At 62.1% G+C, this 22,103-nt stretch overlaps 1 protein-coding gene across 3 annotated transcripts in view; it reads left to right on the top strand.

Annotated features, from left to right (window-relative positions):
* TANC2 (tetratricopeptide repeat, ankyrin repeat and coiled-coil containing 2) overlaps positions 1 to 22,103 on the top strand; it is a 404,350-nt gene that overhangs the window by 122,245 nt on the left and 260,002 nt on the right. For 2 of the 3 annotated variants that reach the window (XM_039913595.1, XM_039913596.1), the window contains exon 4: positions 18,956 to 19,027. The exons of the other annotated variant lie outside the window; for it this stretch is intronic. In XM_039913595.1, coding sequence (XP_039769529.1) covers positions 18,956 to 19,027 — 72 coding nt within the window. The remainder of the gene's footprint in view (positions 1 to 18,955; positions 19,028 to 22,103) is intronic. 3 annotated transcript variants of the gene reach the window in all.

The following is a 22,103-nucleotide window of genomic DNA, read 5'->3' as shown; positions in this document are numbered from 1 at the left end:
GGACGTTCTTCCCCCCCGACTCTGCCCGCCGCCGCCGTCCCCGTCCGTCCGTCTCCCCCGATCGGACCGCGGGGCCCGTCGGAGGGCGGGGGACCGTCTCCGTCCGTCGCCGACCCGTCCGGTCCGAGCGCTCGGCCCGGTGCTCTGCACGTAGCGGGCGCTCGATAAATGCCGTCGACTGCCGAATGGGCGGAGGTGCTGAGAGCGGCGTTCCGCACGTGGTAAGGGCTCGACGGGCAGGATCGCCCCGCCGACCGACTGTCCTCCACCCTGCAGCCGCTCCGTGGGGTTCAGCCCGGTGACGTTGGTTCTCCTTTCGGTCTTTCCGGGAGAGGAGGAGCGCGGCCAGGTGGCAGGAGCGTGGGCCCGGGAGAGAAGCCCCCGGGGTTCCGATCCCGGCCCCGGCTCCGCCACTTAATGACGCCGGTGTCCGTTGAGCGCCCGCCGTGCGCGGAGCCCCGTTCCAGGCGCTGGGGGAGATGCGGGGTCGTCGGGTGGCCCCACGCGGGCCTCCCGGTCTTCATCCCCATTGGACCGACGAGGGAACCGAGGCGAAGGGAAGTGAGGTGACCCGGCCGCGCGGTCGCCAGCGGGCGGGGCCTGGGACCCGCGCCCGCGACGCTTAGCCGCTGCCCGCCCTCGGGCGAATCGCTCCGCTTCTCCGGGCCTCGGTTACCTCGTCTGGAGAACGGGGGTGAGGGCGGCGAGCCCCGGGCGGCGCGTGGACTGCGTCCGACCCGATTAGCTTGGATCTACCCCGGCGCTCGGTACGGCGCCCGGCACAGAGGAGGCGCCCGCCGGGTGCCGTCGAGAGACGAGAGAGAAGTCTCCGAACGGGGGACTTGGGCGGAAGGACGGGATTTCGAAACGGCCGGGAGCCCGCGGTAGACCTTTGTGCGAGAGAGCTTACGAGTCGGTACCTTCGTCCCGTCACCCTTCTTCCGTATCCTTCCGCTGTCTTTACAGGAGACCTTCCCGCCGTTTTGGCTTTCTGGGTTGGCTGTGGAAAGAGCAGCGGCCAATCCGCAGTCCTCCTCCCGCCCATCGAGGGCAGGTTCCGACCACTGGAACGACGGGCCGTTGAGACGTTTCCCGTTCTCCCCGTTCGGTTCTACGTGCTCCCCGTTTCATCCTCCCCCCCCCGGCTCTCCTGGTCTCTCCGGAGAAGCGGCGCGGGAAGCGCAGCGGGCGGCGCAGCCCGGTGACCGGATCCCGGGCCCGGGGGTCGGAAGGACCCGGGTTCGGGTGCCGGCTCCGCCCCGTGCCCGCCGTGTTACCTCGGGCGGGTCGTTCCACTTCCCCGTGCCTCGGGTCCCTCATCGGTCGCGTGGGGATTCGATGCCGGGAACCCCGTCTGGGTCGGGCCCCGTGTCCGACTCGATTCACCCCTGTTTGCCCAGTTCGTTTTGATACGGGGCCTGGCGCGTAAAGAGGCGCTCGGCAGGTATCGTAAAAAAGATAATCCAGACCGTTCAAGTGGAAAAACGCCGTTTCGAGTTTACCTCGCCCGGCCCCGTCCGAAAGCGCGGCGTTAAACCGACGGCATCCTTACGGACACGGGGCCGACGGAGCGACTTTAGTGGGGGGATGAAACGGGGGGGGGAGGACTGAACAGGGAAAAGGAGCAATAGAGTTTCACAGGCGGAGAAAAGAGGAGGAGCCGTTTCGGCTGGGCAAGGGAGAGCTCGCGGGCCCGTCGTTCGGACCGCGAGCCCGTCGCCGGTGCGGGGGCGGTCTCTCTCCGATGCCGAATCGTCCGTTCCGAGCGCTCAGTACGGTGCTCCGCACCTAGCGAGCGCGCGGTGAAAACTATCGAGTGAGCGAATGAATCCACGTCCCTGTTTATCTCGTCGATGAGGCGTCTGTCTCCTCGAGCCCGTTTACCCCGATGACGTCGTTTCGTTCCCTTCCCTTTCGCTCCGCCGTCCGTCTCCCCCGTTTAGACCGCGAGCCCGTCACCGGGCGGGGGCGGTCTCTCTGCGTTGCCGAATCGTCCGTTCCGAGCGCTCAGTACGGTGCCGTGCGCGTGGTCAGCGCTCGGTAAATACTACCGAATGAATGAAGAAAGCCCGGGACAGAGACGGTCGGGGCGGTTGACGGAAGTCTGCGGCGGCTGCGGAACTCAAGCAGATGGATCCGTCACCGGCGTTCATCGAGCGCTTACCGCGTACCGAAGCCCGCACCGAGGACCTCGGAAAGGGCAACGCGACGGAGTTGTGAGTGAGATGGGGCTCGGTGAGCCCCGCCTTAAGCGCGACAGCGTCTTTGGAGTTGGGCCGCGGTACACTGGGAGAAGCAGCAGCCCCGGCTGTGACCTCCGGGGTCCGTCCGTCCGTCCGTTCCTTCGTTCAGTGGTATTTACTGGGCGCTTACCGTGCGCGGAGCGCCGCGCCGAGCGCTCGGAACGGACGGGTCGGCGACGGACAGGGACGGTCCCCGCCCGTCGACGGGCCCACGGTCCGGTCGGGGGAGACGGACGGACGAGGACGACGGCGGTAAATAGAATCGAGGGGATGAACGGCCCACTGAAGCAGGAGCGCTAAATGGAACGGAACGTCCTGCGTCGATTCCCTTGGGCTGGTGCGATTTTGGCCCCGAGCGATCTTCAGAAGGTGATTCACTCATTCGGTCGCATTTCCCGAGCGCCGACTAGGCGCGGAGCGCCGGACCCAGCGCTCGGGACGGGCGATCCGGCGGCAGACGGAGACCCTCCCCGCCCGACGGCGGGCTCGCGGTCGAAGCGGGGGAGACGGACGACGGAACGGAACAGGTAGTCTGGCGGCGGGGTCATCGAGACAGATGGCCTCGTAGATCCGTGCACGTCGTTAAGCAGAATAAATAGGGCCATAAATATCATCCACGAGTAGGCGCTAAGCGCTGCGGGGAGGGGAAGGGGGAAGAGCAGAGGGAGGGAGTGGGGGGAGGGGAGGGAGAAGGGAGGGCTCGGTCTGGGAAGGCCTCCTGGAGGAGGTGAGCTCTCAGTTTCAGCCGGATCCCCGAAGCGCTTCCCGTGTGCGGAGCGCCGTACCGGGCGCTTGGGAAGGGTCACCGCGGGCCGCGCGCCGAGTCCGGGCGGTCGCTACGTGGCAATCAGTAACCGCTCCCCTTCCTCACTTCGATCGTGAGCCCCGAGCGGGATCCGCTTATCCCGTTCACCTACCCCAGCGCTCGGCGCGCTTCTCGGCCCCGTGGCGCGCGTCGGACGAGTGCCGCGGTTATCGTTATTATCTACGTGGACCTCTTCCCTTTGTGTGGGTGCGGATTCCTCGGTGGAGAGGTTCCAGTCAAGTCGCGGGCTTGCGGGCTCTCCGTTGATGTTTCCGTACCCTTGGGTGAGAGGGAGGATTCCTGCCACCGAGTATCTGCGGGTGGATTTGTCTTTTCATTTCTAGGCCATTCGTGAAGAGTCCTCAAAGCCGGCCGCCGGAGAGCCCCTCGGGGCGTCGGTTAAAAAAAAAAAAAAAAAAAAGTTCCGAAACGTTGACTGAACCTCACTGTTTCCATTAAACCCCACACAGGTAGTCGAGAGGCGGCGCGGCCCGGTGGATGGAGCGCGGCGCCGGGAGTCCGAGGGACCCCGGCCTCTTTTCCGGCTCGGCCGCTTGTCTGCGGGGTGACTTTGGGCAAGTCCGCTTCACTCCCCCGGGCCTCGGTCGCCTCGTCCGTGAAATGGGGATCGAGGCCGCGAGCCCCCGTGCGGGCCGCGGACCGGGTCCGACCCGATGGGCCGGAAGTCGCCCCGGTGATCGATAGCGTCCGGCGCGTAGTAGACGCTTAACGGAACACCGTAGGGACGTCCGAGACGGATGCGGTCTGCGAGGAGTAGCTCTGGGTGATTTCGCCGAATGATCTCTGTGCTTCCTTCCCCCGGATCGATCGAAACCCGCGCTCAAAATAATACTTCTGAGTTAGGACGTTCGTAACGTGGCACGTTAGACCCTTTAAAATTTAGTGACGGTAACCACTGCTTTCGGTTGATTGCTCCCCACGCTGTCCCGCTGACCTCTACGCCATCGCCCCCGAGCAGATATTAATTACGTTAATTTCGATGCCTGAATGCTCGTACTCTCTTTTTTAGAATTTCTCCCTGCCCCCCCCCCGGTAATGTGCGACTAATGCTGCGCCGGTCTTATTCGTTCGCCGCGATCTGCTTCCGAACAGTCTCGGTACATACAGAGCCCCGGGAGCCGGTCGCGTTCTTTGGAAACGCGGTTTCGACACGGGGATGTTTGCCAGCGATTACGTAGGGTCCCTTCCGGGTCCGGCCCCGAAGCGATGCCCGAACGCTGCGGGGGGGCAAGATCCCACCGCGGACGACGACGACGACGACGATGATGATCGTGATAATGACGGTGCCCGTCAAGCACTCGTTAGACGTCAAGGGCCGTTCCAGGCGCCGGGGTGGATACGAGCCGGTCGGGTTGGATACGATCCCCGACCCGCGCGGGGCTCACGGTCTCGATCCCCGTTTTACAGAGGAGGGACTGAGGCCCAGAGAAGTCAAGCGAGCGGCCCGAGGTCGCCCGGCGGACAGGTGGCAGAGCCGGGATCGGAGCCCTCGTTTCTGACGTCCGTCTTCCCCCTTCTGATGATAAGGGCGGTGGAATCTGTTAGGTGCTCACGTTGTGCCCAGCACCGTACTAAGCGCCGTGGTGGATCCAAAGCAATCGGCTTGTCCCGCGTGAGGCCCGCGGTCTCAATCTCCATTTTACAGATGAGGTGACCGAGCCGCGGGAAAGATCGGTGGCTCGCCCGAGGTCGGACAGCAGACGAGCGGCGGAGCCGGCATCGGAACCCACGTCCTCCGACGCCCGGGCGCTTTCCACCGAGCCACGCTGCTTCTAGACTTCGAGACGGTGGCGAATCGTACTTTCCCAAGCGCCTAGTGCGGTGCCCCGCACACAGGAAGCGCTCGGTAACGCCAGCTGAACAAAGGGACGAGTGAGGGGACGGACCCAGGTCCCTCTGACTCGCAGACCGTGCGCTATCCGCTAAGGTCGTCCCGCCCCCCTCCCCCGCACGCCCTGTTCCCAGCAGCTTTCGACAGTGACGGTGATAACGACGTCGGTGTCTGTCAAGCGCTGGCGAGGTGCAGAGCGCCGGTCTGGGCGCCGGGGGGGGGGGGGGATGCGGGGTCATCCGGGTGTCCCACGTGAGGCTCCCAGCCTTCGTCCCCATTTTCCAGGTGAGGTCACCGGGGCCCGGAGGGGCGAGGTGGCTGGCCCACGCTCACCCGGCCGACGAAGGGCGGGGCCGGCATTCGAACCCACGACCTCCGACTCCCGAGCCCGGGCTCCTTCCGCCGAGCCACGCCGCTTCTCTGAGATAGCGCGTAGGGCCGGGAGTCGGGAGGTCGTGGGTCGTAATCCCCGCTCTGTGACCTCGGGCCAGTCACTTGGCCGCTCCGCGCCTCGGTCGCCTCAGCGGTCCGAAACAGGGACCGGAGCGTGGGTCCGCTGCGGGGCGGGGACCGGGTCCGACCGGATGTCCGACCGGATTCCCTCGTGTCTGCCCCGGGGCTCGGAGCGGCGCGTGGCGCGTGGTGGGCGCCTGACGGGTACCCGGGTGATGATCGTTCCCGTCATCTCATTAGGCGGGTCGAAAGTAAAACTCCGTGGCTGAAGTGGGGGCCCTGAAGAGAATCTGTCTTTGGCCACGGCCAGGTTGTCCCGACTGTACTATTTCTGTCCCGCCGGGGACGATCCGGCGGTCCGCAAGAGTCTTCTCACAGCTCTCCGTGGGCAACTGCAAAGATGTGACCTCCGCGCCCCAGCCGGTCAGATCTCCGTTCAACGGAGAGTCCCCGGGGTTGGATCGCAGCCTGATTCATTAGAAGCCTTCTCCGGAAAAGGCCTCCCCTCCACCGGAACGGCCGTTTGCCCTTCCGGTCCCGTTATCCGAAACGGAGCTTCAAGGCCGGGCTGCTTCCGCCGTCGTCCCGACACTCTCCGGCCTTCCTTACCGCGGGCTTAAATATCCGGTGGACTTTACTTCGTCGGAGCCCCGGGGGGGGGGGGGGGGGGGGGGGGGGGGCGCGACCGTGTCCCGTCGCTTTAGGGCGCTTGCGATTTCTTTCGGCTCCTCGGGTCCTTCGCCGTGGCGATGGTTGGGTGAGATGGTCGACGGGCCCCTTTTTTCCCTCCCACCCGACTGAGCGTGGGAGGCCCCGAAGGTCGGCCCCCCCTGCGTGAGTCGGGATCCGACACGGAGCGGCGCGGCCCGGCGGAGGGAGCCCGGGCCTGGGCTGTGGGCGGGGGATGCGTCTGCCGACTTGATTATACGATAATGATGATAATTACGGTACTCGTTAAGCGCCTCCGTACGTGCAGGGCACCGTTCCGAGCGCTCGGGTAGACGGAGGGCCGTCAGATCATCCCGCGTGGGGCTCGCGTGTCGACGGTACCGAGCTCGCCCAAGCGTTCGGCTCGGTGCCCTGCACACGGTTAGCTCTCGACGAGTACCGTCGATGGACTGCTCGGGTCAGAGGACCCGGGCGGTAATGTTTCCCTCCGCCTGCCCGTTGTGCCGCACTTCACTTCCCCGCCTCGGTTCCCTTATCGTTAAATCCCGCGCCTGCTGCCCCTCCCCCTTACACTTGAGCCCCGCGCGGGGCGGGGACTTGGTTCCGCCTGCTTATCTTCCCATCCGCCCCGGCGCTCGGTAAATAAAGCGCCCGGCACACGGCGGATGCCTAAGAGAATCGTCGTCGTGACCGTTCTTTGCGGGAATTAACCCGGGGCTCTGCGTGAATCGGGTAGAACTGGGCCGGAAGGATCCATCGCCGCGAAGCCGCCCCGAGCACCGCGCCGTTTCGGGGGCTGCGCTCGAAATTAAGAAAGTGATACCCGCGGTCGATTTGAGGTATCTAGGCCGAGCTCAGTGCGCCGCGTGAAAATTGATTCAAATGAGGGCGTCTGCAATTGGGATGGATTTCTTCTGCCGCCCTCGCCGACCGCCCGGTTACCTCACGGGGCCGCCGCGGTCGAAGGTTACCGCCCTCGGCCTCGTGCCGAAGGTGGTTCCGGCGGCGGCGCCGGCGGCGGCATCCGTCGAGGGCTCGCTACCCGCAGAGCACCGTGCCGGGGGCTTGGAAGAGCGCGCCCCGACAGGGCGGGTAGACGCGATCCTCGCCCGCGGTCAGCTCGGAGTCTCCGGTTCTGGGCGGCGGCGGCCAGAATCGTCCGGACGGGCACGAGGAGTGGGAGATCCGCGGGACGCTGAGAGCCGACGGGCCCGCCGTTCAGTCTTCCGAGCTGACGGGCGGGGGCCTGGAAACGGACCGGAGGCTCAGTGCAGGTTTAATCCGACGCGGGCGTTTTTTATTTGCTAGACCCGGATCTCTCTTGCGAGACAGGTTCTTCGACCGACGTGAGGTCGCTCGCGCGTTTCAGAGAGCCCTTTGTTTACCGGTCCTGTCGAGGAGTGGTGCGTCCGAGGCGGACCGGCGATGCTGCGGAGACTCCCGCGCTCCGTCAGAGAGCGGTGAGACGGATGGCCGGCCGGCCTCCGTTCTCGCTTTCAGTTCATCGTACCCGTGTGAACGTGCCCCTTCCCTTCCCGCCGCTCGCCGCCCGCTTCTCGCGGTGTTTCGTCCACCCGGGGTGCCGTGGGGCCGGAGGGAGGCGTAGCCACGGTGCGACTCTAGAGGACCTCAGTCCCATTCCCCAGAGGGGCCTCTCCTTTGGAGTCGGACTCCAAAAGGCGGCTTCCTGGGTCCGGGCGCGTCCTCGGATCGTCCGCGGAGGAGCGCGGGGTTCCCCGGGGGATTTCTCGGAGCTCTCCGCTGCTGTTTTCGAGATTGCTCTCGTGAGTCTGGTTCCGGGCGGCTTGATTGGACAAAGAGGTCGGGACCGGGGTCCGGGTGCCGGGTAAGGCGGGCTGACACGTCCGTCTCCTTAATGAAGCCTAGGCTCCGTTTGGCACCCGCTCGTCAGGGGTTTGGTTGGCGGGTAACCGGAACCGACGACTGGAAGGAGCCTCCGGGGACCGGTGGCCTCCCGTCTCGACCTTCCGATCCGCTGCTTCTTACACCTCCTGTCCCGTACCCGTCCCCCACGACCGTGGGCGGGTCACCTGACTCCTCCGTGCCTCAGTTACCTCGTCCGTAAAATGGGGATTAACTGCGCGCCTCACGTGGGACCACCTGACCCACGGCCCGGCGCTTAGAACACACGCACGCCATCAGACACCGGGGGTGTTTCTGGAAATTTCGTGGGCCCACTGACTTGGCTTTCGGTCGCTCCTCCCGTCTCCCGTTTGAAATGAAGGCCCGGCCCCGGCCTTTCGTCTGCCGGATAGTATTTGGGAGGCGCTTACCTAGTGCGGGGCGCCGGACGGAGTCCGGGCTGATCAGGTCGGACGCGGTCCGTGTCCCACGTGGAGCTCGACGTCCCGATCCCCGTTCTGCGGGTGAGGTAGCCGAGACGCGGAGGAGTTAGGAGACTTGCCCGAGGTCACGCGGCAGACCAGTGGCGGGACCGGGACCGGAGCTCGGGTCTTCCGACTCCCAGGCCCGTGCTCTTCCCGCCCGGCCACTCTGCTTCCCCCGCCCCGCCCGTGCTGCTTCTGAAGGAGCCTTCCTCCTGTGGAAAGCGTCCGACGGGACGCGATGACTCTCCCGCCTCGCTCTCTGGTTCCGTAGATGAGTTTGCTCTTTCGTACTCCGTCGCTCCTACCGGGAGTCAGGTGTGCTCACGCCTTGAGCGGACTGGTGCCCGGCCGGTTTCCCGAACCTGTACCCCGCGGGCGCCCGGTCGACCGTCATCACCTCGCTCTCACTCTCTGTCTGCCCCGCACTGTCCTTTTGGGCCCGCCCCTCTTCTCCCCTCCACGGATCCGTCGAGTCCTACCTCCGACTAGATCGCTCTCGATCGGCGTCGTGTCCTGAGCGTCATCGGTCTCCTCTCTTCCTTGGCCGAGGCCTCTCGTAGTTTTGGGCCCGTCTGTTTTGGCCCCCTCTCTCTCGACCGCCGCGGGAGATTTGGCAGCTGGCGACAGGTGGAGGGGTCTCTGCTTCTTAGCTCGGACCCCAACCGTTCCTCCTCGTGCAACCGCTGCGGCGGGGATTTCGGCCGGGTTTCCCCGGGGACCCTCGGAGCGGCCCTCTCGGCAGCAGCGCGGATCTCCTCCGAGAACTCTTCGCTGAGATGTTCACGGGCTGCCCTCACGCTGGCTCGCCCCCCTCGGGCTCGCGCGGACCCGGGCATTCAGTGGGTATTCGGTGAGCGCTTACTAGGAGCGGAGCGCCGGGCTGAGCGTTGGAGAGAGGACAGCGCAGACGGAGTCGGCGGTCCCGCGGTGAGCTTACGGTCTAGAGGGGGAGGCGGGAAGACGAGCGAAGAATTTCCGATGTGTAATTTAGAGGTACGTACCTCAGCGCGTTGGGGTCGGGGGGGGAGTCTCTGGGGTCGCGGCCAGGGGTCAGAGACTCGCCCGTGAGCGGCAGAATAGAGACTTGGCGTTCGGTCGATGGTATTCGTTTGAATACCGAGACGCGAGAAGGCCGGCGCCCGCCCTTCCGGTCTCACGTGACCCGACGATACCCGTCCCCGGGAACCGACGGTTACCGTAGCCGTCACTCGTGAGGGAAAAGTCGGGGTCGACTGGGGGGATCCCGGGTGGAGTTAGCAGACGGGGCCGCGGGAAGCAGAGAGGGACGGGGAGAAGACATCAGAGTAGGTATCCACGGGGGGGGGGGGGGGGGGGGGCAAAGACAGAGGAGGCCATTTGACCCAGAACGAAGAAGGCAAGGCAGAGGGAAAGAGAGCGGGGAAAGAGGGGAAGGAGGAACAGAGAATCAATCGTTCACTCGGTCGTATTTATTGAGCGCTTACTGTGTTCAGACCACTGTACTAAGCGCTTGGAAAGTACAGTGTGACAACAGACAGAGACAGTCCCTACCCGGAGGGCTCACGGTCTAGAAGACAGACGACGGAACAAGCGGACAGGCATCGGTAGCAGCGGTATAAATCAGTAGAATCACAGATGTAGACGCATCGTCAATAGAATAATAAATACGCCCCAGTCTGCGCAAGTGCTGGGAGGCGGGGGGGGTAGAACAGAGGGAGGGAGTAGGGGCGAAGGGGAGGGGAGCTCGGTCTGGGAGGGCCTCCTGGAGGAGTGAGCCCTCGGTAGGGCTCCGAAGGGGGGAAGAGAGGTGGTTTGGCGCAGGTGAGGAGGGAGGGCGTTCCGGGACGGGGGGAGGACGTGGGCCCGGGGGTCGACGGCGGGAGAGGCGAGGGCGAGGCCCCGTGAGGAGGTCAGAGGCGGCAGAGGAGCGGGGTGTGAGGGCCGGGCCGTAGAAGGAGAGGAGGGAGGTGAGGCGAGAGGGGACGAGGGGATGGACGGCTCGGAAGCCGACGGGAGGAGGTTTTTCTCGCTGCGAAGGTCGATGGGCAGGCCGCTGGAGATCTTCGAGGAGGGGGGTGACGTGCCCAGGGCGTCTCTGTAGAAAGATAACGCGAGCAGCAGAGTGAAGTGTGGACTGAAGTGGGGGGAGGTCGGGAGATCTCAACAGAAAGGAGGCGGACGCGGTCATCCGGTCGGGATAACGACGAGCGGTCGTACTGACGAGGTAGAAAGAGGGAGAGAGAATCAGAGAGGAGGAAGGGGGAAACAGGGAGGTAGGGAAAGAGGAAAGACGGGATAGGTTGGACGAAGGGACAGAGGGTTTGGGGGGAGGCAGGGGGAGGCTTGAGGGATGGGATGGGGAGCTACGGGGGGGGGAGGGGGAAAGAGAGGAGAGGGAGCCAGAAGGGGCAAAGGAGTGTGGAGAGGGAATGGGTCAGTCTGAGGAAGGGGGCGGGGGGGGGAGAGGGGGAAGGAGAGAGAAAATGAGCGAGCGGGGAGGATGTGAGGGTGACCGGGCACCCCCCCCTGCCGCCGCCGCCTCTTCTCCCTCCTCTCGTACAGCTAGATGAGTGGAGCCTCCTCTAGTGAATCAGTGGTGACCTGTGCCGTCTGTTGAAATAAAAACCACCAACGGTACAAGGGGTTCGGAATTGAGCAGAAGGGAATTGAGGGCCAGAACGGGGTCGGTCGTGGAAACCAGATTCCGTGGTGCGACCGGTTTCTTATACATCCGGGAAATCCGTGAAAGCGGTTTAGTAACACTCGAGCGGATAAAGACTTCTCTCCCTCGCTCTCTCCCCGCCCACCATCCCAGTCCCTCTTCTCGCTCCGCCCCTGGGCTTTCACCCTGTTACCGCCTCCCACCGTCGAATCCCTCCTCCGCGGAGGGCTCCGGGGCCTCTCCGTTCTAATCCCGGCCCTGCCGTCGAATCCACTGGTCCCGCTTAGGGCAGGGAATCCCCCCCCCCGTGACGAATTGACATCCGACCGGTCAGTCAGTGGCATTTGCTGAGCACTTACTGTGCGCGGAGCCCTGCGCCGAGCGCTCGGGTGAGCTCAGTACAGCAGGGTTGGTGGACCCAAACCCTGCCCGCAAAGAGTTTAGAGTCTGGGGGGCGAGGCGGACATTAAAATAAATTAGAGTGGCAAAATGGAAGGATGTGTTGTGGGTGGAGCGTGGGGTGATCCGGTTGTTTCAGAGGTTCAGAGTCGTTAACGGAGGCAGAGAAGGGAGGGGGATCCGCGCCCCCACGTTAGCCAACTTAATAAAATACCGTTAGCACTGTTATTCCAGCATCTTGTTCCCCTTATGCACAGAGCCTTCTACTTTGCCGTTTTCCCCTGTCTTTGATTTATTTTAATTCCGGTCGCCCCTGGGCGACGATCAGCTCCTCGTGGGCGGGGGATCGTATCTACCGGTTCTACTGAAGCGTAGTCTCCCGGGGAGCTCGGCGTAGCGCTCGGGACCCGGTAGACACTCGATAAATAATCGACTGATTAATGTTTAGCCCTGTGCTACTCTGCCTTTTTTTGGGTTTGTTTGTTTCCCCCCCCCCCCCCCCAGCCTGAGGAAAGTCAGAACGAGCAGTTTTGCGGTTCGGGGGCTCCCACCCCAGTCTCTGCCTTGAGCTCGGACCTTTTCTTTTGGGGCCCAAGGGTTGAGGCTTCCAGGGTGAGCCTCTGCAGGTATCTGCCACCCGCCCCTCTAAACTATGTGCTCGCTGTGGCCGGGGAATGACGCCGTCTCCTGTTGTATCGTACTTCCCCCGGCTGTCGATACGGCGCTCTGCGCGCGGTAGCCGCTCGATCAGTGCCATCGAATGAACGGTGAGCTGAAGGGTTGAGTGCAGTGCGATTTGCAGAGGTGGCAACTTCACCCAACGGCCTTCTTCCCAAATCGTTTACTTGGGAGGAGAACGGAAAGATAAGAGTGAAAAGTCGAGCGAACGTCGGGGTTCATCGGACCTCAGAAAGGACAGCGCAGTTCGACGGTGTCCGCGTAACCGTAGGTTTGTGGGAATCGGACGAGGAGAGAGCTCCCGGAGGATTCAAAACCCCTCAGGAGCAGTTTTAGCAGACCAGAGATGAGTCCCGTAAGGCGATATGCGTGGTTCTTTCTCATGAGAAAGAGACCATCGTGGAACTCTCGGAATGTCTGACACCTAAGAAGGGTGACGGACGGTGAGCATTTCCGTAACAGAGAAAAGATCGGCGAACTCGAATCGGGATTTCGACCGCACCGTATTCAGAGGTGGTTATTCCCGAACTAGACATCTCTCTTTTGTCCTGTTAGGGAACTATAGATTAAGAGGCGAGCTGTAGTTATTTAAAATTGCATTTCAGAAAGTTTCCGGTGCTCTTTCAGGTATACGCCTGTTCACGGTATTGGAGGGAATGACGATAGAACGAAACGAGTCCGGGAGCCTTAGAAATTCAGCAAGTCATCACGGTCGATTTCCTTACCGTGATGGTGAGACAGCTGCTCGATTGATAATATCCTCCCGTCGGAACGGCTCATCTCCAAAAGGTTGCTTGACCCCCCCAGGTAAAGCAAAATGATAGATTTGCGTAGTCGTTCTCAACCTCCAGGACGGGTATATGCTGGGCCTTACTGCTCCGTAAATGAGAACTCGGAGAAGTGCTACTCCCTTCTGGCTTAGTTGTTTCCTGCAAAATCGGCCAGAGAGGGAATCCAGTGTAGATGTTAGAGTGTCTCTAATGATAATGATGTCGGTATCCGTTAAGCGCTTACTACGTGCAGAGCGGTGGTCCGAGCGCTGGGGTAGATCCAGGGTCGTCGGGTCGTCCCACGTGAGGCTCCCGGTTGATCCCCGTTTTGCAGCTGCGGTGACCGAGGCCCAGAGAAGTGAAGCGACTCGCCCACGGTCACACAGCTGACGGGCGGCAGAGCCGGGCTTGGAACCCGTGACCTCTGACTCCCAAGCCCGGGCTCTTTCCCCCTGAGCCACCTCGCTTCTCTTCTGTCTGCCTGTCTCCACGGGAGCCAGTGCCACTGAAATTTGCTTTGGTAGCAGCGTACTGCTTTTCTCTCCGGTGCTTTGCAGTTTTCTCCGGATCGGATAGGCTCCTTCCGACAGTTATCGTTCCGATCGGCTCGCGGCGAGGGGCTGGCCTGGGAGCTCTCCTTCGGATGTCAGCCGAGGCATCGCAGGTTCCAGTGTAGGGCAAGCTCTTGGGGCCGGATCTCCGTATGTGATCTCCTCTCTCGACTTGCCAACGCCGAGGGTAAGGAGAAGGGGCGGAAACAGGAGCGAAGGTCGTTGGGAAGAGGGGCCCTACCGCCGTGATTTTCATTCATTCAATAGTATTTATTGAGCGCTTACTATGTGCAGAGCACTGTACTAAGCGCTTGGGATGAACAAGTCGGCAACAGATAGAGACAGTCCCTGCCGTTCGACGGGCTTACAGTCTAATCGGGGGAGACGGACAGACAAGAACAATGGCACTAAACAGCGTCAAGGGGAAGAACATCTCGTAAAAACAATGGCAACTAAATAGAATCAAGGCGATGTACAATTCATTAACAAAATAAATAGGGTAACGAAAATATATACAGTCGAGCGGACGGGTACAGTGCCGTGGGGATGGGAAGGGAGAGGTGGAGGAGCGGAGGGAAAAGGGGAAAATGAGGCTTTAGCTGCGGAGAGGTAAAGGGGGGATGGCAGAGGGAGTAGAGGGGGAAGAGGAGCTCGGTCTGGGAAGGCCTCTTGGAGGAGGTGATTTTTAAGTAAGGTTTTGAAGAGGGAAAGAGAATCAGTTTGGCGGAGGTGAGGAGGGAGGGCGTTCCGGGACCGCGGGAGGACGTGACCCGGGGGTCGACGGCGGGATAGGCGAGAACGAGGGACGGCGAGGAGGTGGGCGGCGGAGGAGCGGAGCGTGCGGGGTGGGCGGTAGAAAGAGAGAAGGGAGGAGAGGTAGGAAGGGGCAAGGTGATGGAGAGCCTCGAAGCCTAGAGTGAGGAGTTTTTGTTTGGAGCGGAGGTCGATAGGCAACCACCGGAGTTGTTTAAGAAGGGGAGTGACATGCCCAGATCGTTTCTGCGGGAAGATGAGCCGGGCAGCGGAGTGAAGAATAGACCGGAGCGGGGCGAGAGAGGAGGAAGGGAGGTCAGAGAGAAGGCTGACACGGTAGTCTAGCCGGGATATGACGAGAGCCCGTAATAGTAAGGTAGCCGTTTGGGTGGAGAGGAAAGGGCGGATCTCGGCGATATTGTAGAGGTGAAACCGGCGGGTCTCGGTAACGGATAGGATGCGTGGGGTGAACGAGAGGGACGAGTCAAGGATGACACCGAGATCGCGGGCCTGCGGGACGGGAAGGATGGTCGTGCCATCCACGGTGACGGAGAAGTCTGGGAGCGGACCGGGCTTGGGAGGGAAGATGAGGAGCTCAGTCTTGCTCATGTTGAGTTTTAGGTGGCGGGCAGACATCCAGGTGGAGACGTCCCGGAGGCAGGAGGAGATGCGAGCCCGAAGGGAGGGGGAGAGGACAGGGGCGGAGATGTAGATCTGCGTGTCATCTGCGTAGAGATGGTAGTCAAAGCCGTGAGAGCGGATGAGTTCACCGAGGGAGTGAGTGTAAATGGAGAACAGAAGAGGGCCAAGAACTGACCCTTGAGGAACTCCAACAGTTAAAGGACGGGAGGGGGAGGAGGCTCCGGCGTAGGAGACCGAGAATGATCGGCCAGAGAGGTGAGAGGAGAACCGGGAGAGGACGGAGTCCGTGAAGCCGAGGTGAGATAAGGTACGGAGGAGGAGGGGATGGTCGACGGTGTCAAAGGCAGCAGAGAGGTCAAGGAGGATCAGAATGGAGTAGGAGCCATTGGATTTGGCAAGAAGGAGGTCACGGGTGACCTTAGAGAGAGCAGTCTCGGTAGAGTGGAGGGGACGGAAGCCAGATTGGAGAGGGTCTAGGAGAGAATGGGATTTTCCTTCCCCCTTGGGGCCCTAGCAGCCGGGAAGCTGGTCTTAATATATCCCTCGAGACCCTTCCGATAGGAGGGACCCCTACGGTATCCTTCCGGAAAGAGGGGGCGTGAAAGGCCTTCTCCTGATCTTGAAAGAACAGGCTCTTGTCACCGTAGCCCCCTTTTCATCTAAAAAAAAAAAAAAAAAGCCCCCCACGAAACCCAGTGGTAAGTTCGAGGAGGTTTTGAAGAGTTGGTGGCTGGGGTTGGATGCCGGCCCGTCTCTGCCCGTTCCGACCGTTCGAAGAGCTTGGCTGCCCAGTCCCCCCTGAAGCCAGGGATCTCTATTATTGGGTTTTAAAGGTTCGACATCAAATGTTCCTTTCCAGCGTCGGGGTTGAGAAATTTTGAAATCGCTGCACGTTCTGGGCCTGAAACCGTGCCCGGGTGTAAAACAGAAGATCCGGAAACCCTTTATTCAGTGGAGGTTTGCTACTTTTCCGCAAAAATAGGAAGAGAGGTCTGGCTTTTGTACAGCCGATATGCTCAGAACCCCATTATCTTCAGGGTTTGACAGCCGGTCTGCACAGTGTTAAAGCACTGTATTCTGCCACTTTTCCACCATGTTTCCACAGATTCGAAAGAATCTGTCGAGCGTCCGCTCTGTGCTGAGCACGTAAGTAGTGATAATTATCTTTCTGGTATTCGTTAAGCGCATTCTCTGGGTCGTGTCTTAGGCGTGGGGTAGATGCAAGATGATCGGGTCCCGATCCGAGTAAGAGGGAGACCGGGTACTGAATTCCCACTTTGCAGATGAGGGGACCGAGGCCCAGCGAATAATGATACCGTTGGTATTTGTTAAGCGCTTACTGGGTGCCAGGCGCTGTTCTAAGCGCCGGGGTAGATAACGAGGTCGTCGGGGTGCCCCACGTAGAGCTCGCCGTCTTCATCCCCATCTTACGGATGGGGTGACGGAGGCACAGAGAGGCGAAGCGACTCGCCCGCGGTCCCGCAGCAGACGGGTGGCGGAGGCGCGATTAGTGCCAGGCCCCAGCCCTTTCCACTTGGCCACGCTGCTTTTCGGCACGTATCCGTAGTTCATTCATGTCCCTATTAACGTCTGCGTCCCCACTCGACCGCGAGCTCCCCGGGGGCATGGAACGTCTCTGCCTAAATCCGTTATATTGTACTCGCCCGGGTGCTGATACGGTGCCCTGCGCACGTATTGAGGGAGCGCTCGGTAATCGATCGCGGAGCACCGAACCGAGCGTTCGGGGGAGTACGGTAGAATCAGTGGGCGTGATTCCTGTCCTCAGAGAGCTTGTAATCGAGAGGGTCAGTGGGGCGCTTGAATGAACGGCAGGGGAAAGCGAGGGAATGTGAAGGTCAGCGCGTAAGCGCTACCCGTCGGGGGCGGTTAGAATATCCCGGTGTTTGAGTGACAGGGGACCGACGAGAGGTGTCAGGGGAAGAGAGCGGGGACGAGAGATTAATTCGGGAAGGCCTCCCGGAGGGGACGCGGTTTCGGAAGGGCACTGAAGACGGGGCGGGGAGCGGTCCGTCAGGTGAGAGGGGAGAGGGACTTCCCGAAGATCGGTCGACGGTGTCCGTGGAACGCTCACCGTGTGTAGAGCGCTGTGCCGGGCACTCGGGGGCGTCCAGTATGACAGACCCGATCCCTGCCCCCCGGCGCAAAGGGAAGATGTCGGCAAGGGGTCGGCGGAAGGAGGGATAATCCAGAGTTCATTCTCCTTTGAAAAACGGCCCGCTGTTTCTCCGAGTCACCTTGGACACTTTCCGTTCCGTTCCCGTACCCTGGCTTTTGCAGGAAGGCCTCTAGTGCCACCGTAAAAAAAGGAGGCGCCCGCTAACCGGGGCAGGTCCCGTTGAGCGGCGAGCGGCCACGCCGCCCGCGGGCCCGCGGGCCCCCGGCTGCTAGCAGGGGACCGGCCGGACCCAGGTCTCGGCCGCCCCCCTGCTCCGTCGGTCCCCCTTGCTGCCGAGACGGAGGGGACGTGAAACGGAACCCGGTGGAGTGTTTTCAGTTAAAGAGTGCCGGGGTGCCGGCTTCCTCCTGTATTATCCACGTGCGTTTCGAGACCGGACCGATAACCCCTGCTCCCTCAGGCGCACGGCTGCCTTGGATTCAACTCCATCACCGCTTGCAGCCTGAGCCGGCTTCGCGTTTCCAAGCCCTTCGGTCGATCCGCGCCTTGACTGATGAATGGCGTCCGCTGTGCCGCGTGTCAGGAGACGGCGAGGTTTTATTTGTGACGCGCGGTCTGGTATCGCGGCGTTGCCAGAGCCGCACGCGGAGCTGGGTGTTTTGTATCTCATTCCTTTCCAGTCTGCCGGGGTGCAGCTCCCGGCTCACGGAGCCCCTTCTTTCTCGGCGGCTGTGGAACGGCCTCCCGGATCGGCGTTTTCTCATCGGACGGGAAGATCTCTCGAGGAGCAGCGTGGCCTAGAGGATAGAGCGGGGGCCTGGGAATCGAGAGGACCTGGGCGCCGATTCTGGCTCTGCCTCCCGTCTGCTGTGCGACCTCAGAAAGTCACTTCCCTTCTCCGGGCCTTACGGTCTAGATCTTGTGAGGGGTTTTCGAGAAATGGTGGCTTTTGGCGGGGGGGGGGGGGGGGGGGGCGTTCCGTGACTCTAGGAAGATCCCCAAGCTCTCCAGCGACAGAAAGTGGCTTATTGGCATGGCCGTTAGTGGGATGAATTGGGCACTTAGTGTGCGCAGAGTCCCAGACGTGGCACTTGGCAATGAAAGCAGATGGGAAAAAAATGAAGCCAATCGTTTCTTTCCTCTGTCATTTTGAATGCGGGCGGACAGTACAGCGGAGCAGAGGTGGGTGTCCTGACCTCTCTGTCTCTGTGCCGAGAGGTGAGAGTTTGGGGGGAGAGCGTGTTGAAAAAGAATTCGGTCCAGACTTCTCCTGTGGTATTCAAGTGCTTACTGTGAGCCGAACACCGCGCCGAGCCCCGGGGTCGATCCGTGCCGATCAGATCGGAACGCGGTTCTGGTCCGCCGTCGTAATCTCCATTTCACAGACGAGGGAACCGAGGCCCGGAGACGTGCAACGACTAGCCCGAGGTGACGCAGCGGCCGGGTGAGGGGGCCGGGATTAGAACCCAGGTCTCCGTGACTCCCGGGCCCGTGCTCCCCCCACCTCTCTCGTCAGGTGTACGGAGAGGAAGGCGACCAGCGGCTTCCTCTCGAGCTAGTAGAAAACCGTTCCCCGTTTCCGCTGAGAGAGTGCGACCGGACCGTTTCGGTGGACGCCTGTATGGAAGGGGGCCGGACTCGGGTCCAGAGCTCGAAGGGTCGGTAGAGAGGCCGGGCAGGGATGCGTTCGGGGATGGCGTTTTGGATGGCTGTCCGGCTGCCAACGCCTCACGGTCCGCGGCGGAGCTTGGAAACCGCGGCGCCGGTTTCCGGCCCCCGCCCCCGCCCGACGGTTTGCCCGGGCGGATCGACTTGGGCCTCCCGGCAGGGGGAGAGGGTAGTCAGTCGGCACGATGCCTCCGAACCTCGGGGCCCCCGGCTCAGTACGATCCCGGTCGGGACCGACTGGCCAGGTGTCCGTCCTCGACGCCGTCGGGCGGAGTGGGACTCGTCCGCCTCCAGCCCCGTCGTTCCACCCTGGGGATATACTTATGCCGTTTTGGTTTTTATACAGACGGAGGGAGCGAGGAACCACCAGACCGGAGACAGTCAAGTGTAGACTCTCGGCAGAGCCGCTCTGGGCAAGGTAAATGTCTGCGAATTCTGCTCCCTGCTGCTTACGCCGGGACCTCGCGTCTGCCGTGAGCGGGAAGTCGAACCGGCCCTGGTTTAACCGTTGGGGATCGTGATTCCCGGTATCCGGAAAGGGACCGCGGGGGGACTCGGGAGCGGCGGGGAACCGACAGGACTGAGAGCGGGGCATTTTGCTGATTGCGATGAAGACGCGGGCGGGGGGCGTGGCTACCACAGCTCCGTTGTATCGTGCTCTCCCGAGGGCTTAAGCCCAGTGCTCCGCACAGAGTAAGCGCTCAGCGGACGCCATCGGCTGCCGACGAAAATCAGTCCGGTTCGCCGCCTCACGCGGCCATCCTGTGAAGTTCTCAGACGCCGGCGGGGGTGTTTGTTTCCCTGCGGGCTGTGAATCTGGAGAAATCTAGAATGTGACCGTGGTCCTTACGTTTTCCATTCGACGGTTGTCCTCCGATATTGACCAGAGATTGGACTTCGGGGCTTCAGAACAAGTTCCTCAGCGGATACTGTCGGTTATTCCGCTTGATGATCTCCCCTGATTAGCTTCGATCATCCGATTTTTTTTTTCCTCCCCTCTTTTCACTTCCCCGAAAGAGCGTGGGCTTTGGAGTCAGAATCCCGGCTCTGCCACCCGTCAGCTGGGTGACCGTGGGCGAGTCACTGCGCTTCTCTGTGCCTCGGTTACCTCACCTGTAAAATGGGGATCAACGGTGAGCCCCCCCCCCCCCCCCCCCGTGGGACAACCTGGTTCTCCTGTGTCTACCCCAGCGCTCGGAACGGCGCTCTGCACGTAGTAAGCGCTTAACAGATACCAGCGTCGTCATTACAGAGTTCTAACGGTTTACCGAAGGGACGTCGACTCCAGAGCAGTCGCTCCGTGATTCGGTTGCTCTCCAGTGTCGCCGGTAGAAGCATTTCGAACGATCGAAGTCTTCGGATCAACTGAAAGGGCTGGGATTTCGGGGCCAAAATCGGGCACGTTGGGGAGTGGAAGTCCGTAATGGGATCTGGTGTTCAGCGGGCCTTCCCGTATAGAAGGATCTGAGAGCCGCGCGGGAAGCCCAGTCGATCGCTGAGGAGAGTTTTTTAGGACCTCCTCCGTGTGGAGGCGGCGGCGGCGGCGGGATCAGTCGAGCGCTTATTGTGTGCAGAGCACTGTAGTGAGCCCTGGGAGAGTACGCTCCAACGGCGTGGGCGGGCGGGGATGGGGACGACAGACAGCGATACAGATAAATCATATATGACCTGTAGATATTTTTAATAAGTGCTGTGGGATCGAGGGTGGGGAGTCTAGCAAATGCCCAGAGGTCAGAGATCCAAGCGCGGAGATGAAGCAGAAGGAAGAGGGAGCCGGGGAAGAGGGGGATTCGTTGGGGAAGGCCGTCTCAGAGGAGACGTGCTCTCGATACGGATCGGAAGGCGGGGAGAGCGGCGGTCTGACATATATGGGGGGGCGGGGCGGGGGGGGGGGGAGGCAGTTCCGGGCTAGCGGGAGGACGTGGGAAAGGGGTTGGCGGAGCGACGGATGAGATCGGGGGCTCGGTGAGTAAGCCGGCGCCAGGGGAGCCGAAGTAGGAGGGAGGCGAGGCGAGGCGGGAGGGGGGCGGCGAGCCGACTGAACGATTCAGAGCCGAGGGCGAGGAGTTTCCGGTCGACGTGGAGGCGGGTGGGCAACCGTGAGAGGTCCCTGAGGAGCGGGGAGTCAGGGCCTGAATGTTTTTGCGGAAAAACGACCCGGGCGGCCGGGCGGAGCGTGGACCGGGGTGGGGAGAGGCGGGAGACGGGGAGATGGGCGCGGTAGCCGAGGCGGGACGGGACGGATGCCCGGGCCCGGCGTCGTGGCGGTTCGGATGGAGAGGGGAGGGTGGATTTTAGCGAGCGGAGGGAGAGCCGGGAGGATCCGGTGACCGGTCGAGTCCCCGTGTGGAATGAGAGGTGAGTCCGGGACGGCACCGGGGCCGTGGACCCGGGAGACCCGGAGGGTTGCGGTGCCGTCTGCGGCGACGGGCGAGACTGGGGAGGACGGGGTTCGGGTGGGAAGACGAGGAGTCCCGTTTCGAACGTGTTAAGTTCGAGGCGTCGGCGGGACGTCCGGGGAGGAGTCGTCCCGAAGGAAGGAGGGAACGCGAGACGGCGGAGCTGGAGAGAGGTCGGGGCCGGAGGTGTAGAGCTGGGAATCGTCCGCAGAGAGATGACAGTCGAAGCTGTGGGAGCAGATGAGTTCTCCAGAGGAGAGCCCAGAGCCGAACCTCCGGGGACCCTCCGGGCCTGGGGGGAGATAGATGGACAGGTGACGCCGGAACCTACTGATGGGAATGTTTCTCCCGGAATCGTATCTACGCAGAGAACAGAGTCGTTCCCGGAACCTGGACGGAAAATGAAAGGCGTATCTGAACCTTTAACCTTTGCCATTCTGCAGGGTAAACGCCCGATTGTTTGGGGGTAAACTGTAACTCCCAGACAGTTCCCTGAAAGCGACGGAGACCCCGGGCTTAAATTGTCCGGTTAGGGAGGTGCGGTAAAACGCAGACGGAATGCATTTCCTAGTTCCTTCAAGCGAGTGGGAAATGGGCTAAAAGTAAAGTAATGGAAGCTCCTTTTCATCTGGCTGCCTCGGTGAGGGAACACGGTTTCCAGATCTAAGCGGGTACTGCGGTTTCCCGAAATGGACGAACGAAAGCGAACGGAACGTTGGCGGTCACTCATTCTGAGGGAGAGGCAGGGTGGAGTGTGAACTGGCGGTTGGGGGTTCTGGGACCCCACCCGAGATGAGCCATTTCACCCTCAGCGGATCGCTCTCTAACCCGGGCGGCCGTACGGCTCCGTTAGGGGGGACGGAGTCCTGATTTCCGGTGACGCCGACCGATTAGGTCGCTCCCTTTGGCGTGGAGCCGGAGGCGGCTCTCCTGACGGTGAGTTCTCGTGCCCGCGGGCTACCGTGGCAAAACGAGACTGACGCGCGGGACCGAACCTTCCTTAAAGGGGCTCGTTCGGCGCACGCGGCTCTACCCCGAGGAGGGACTCTCCGTGCATTCCCGCCGGCCTCTCGGCGGCCCGACCTGCGCGAGCCC

Source organism: Ornithorhynchus anatinus, chromosome 11 (assembly GCF_004115215.2).
Source record: "Ornithorhynchus anatinus isolate Pmale09 chromosome 11, mOrnAna1.pri.v4, whole genome shotgun sequence".
Lineage (NCBI taxonomy): Eukaryota > Metazoa > Chordata > Mammalia > Monotremata > Ornithorhynchidae > Ornithorhynchus > Ornithorhynchus anatinus.
This window is presented reverse-complemented; position numbering and strand designations above follow the sequence as displayed.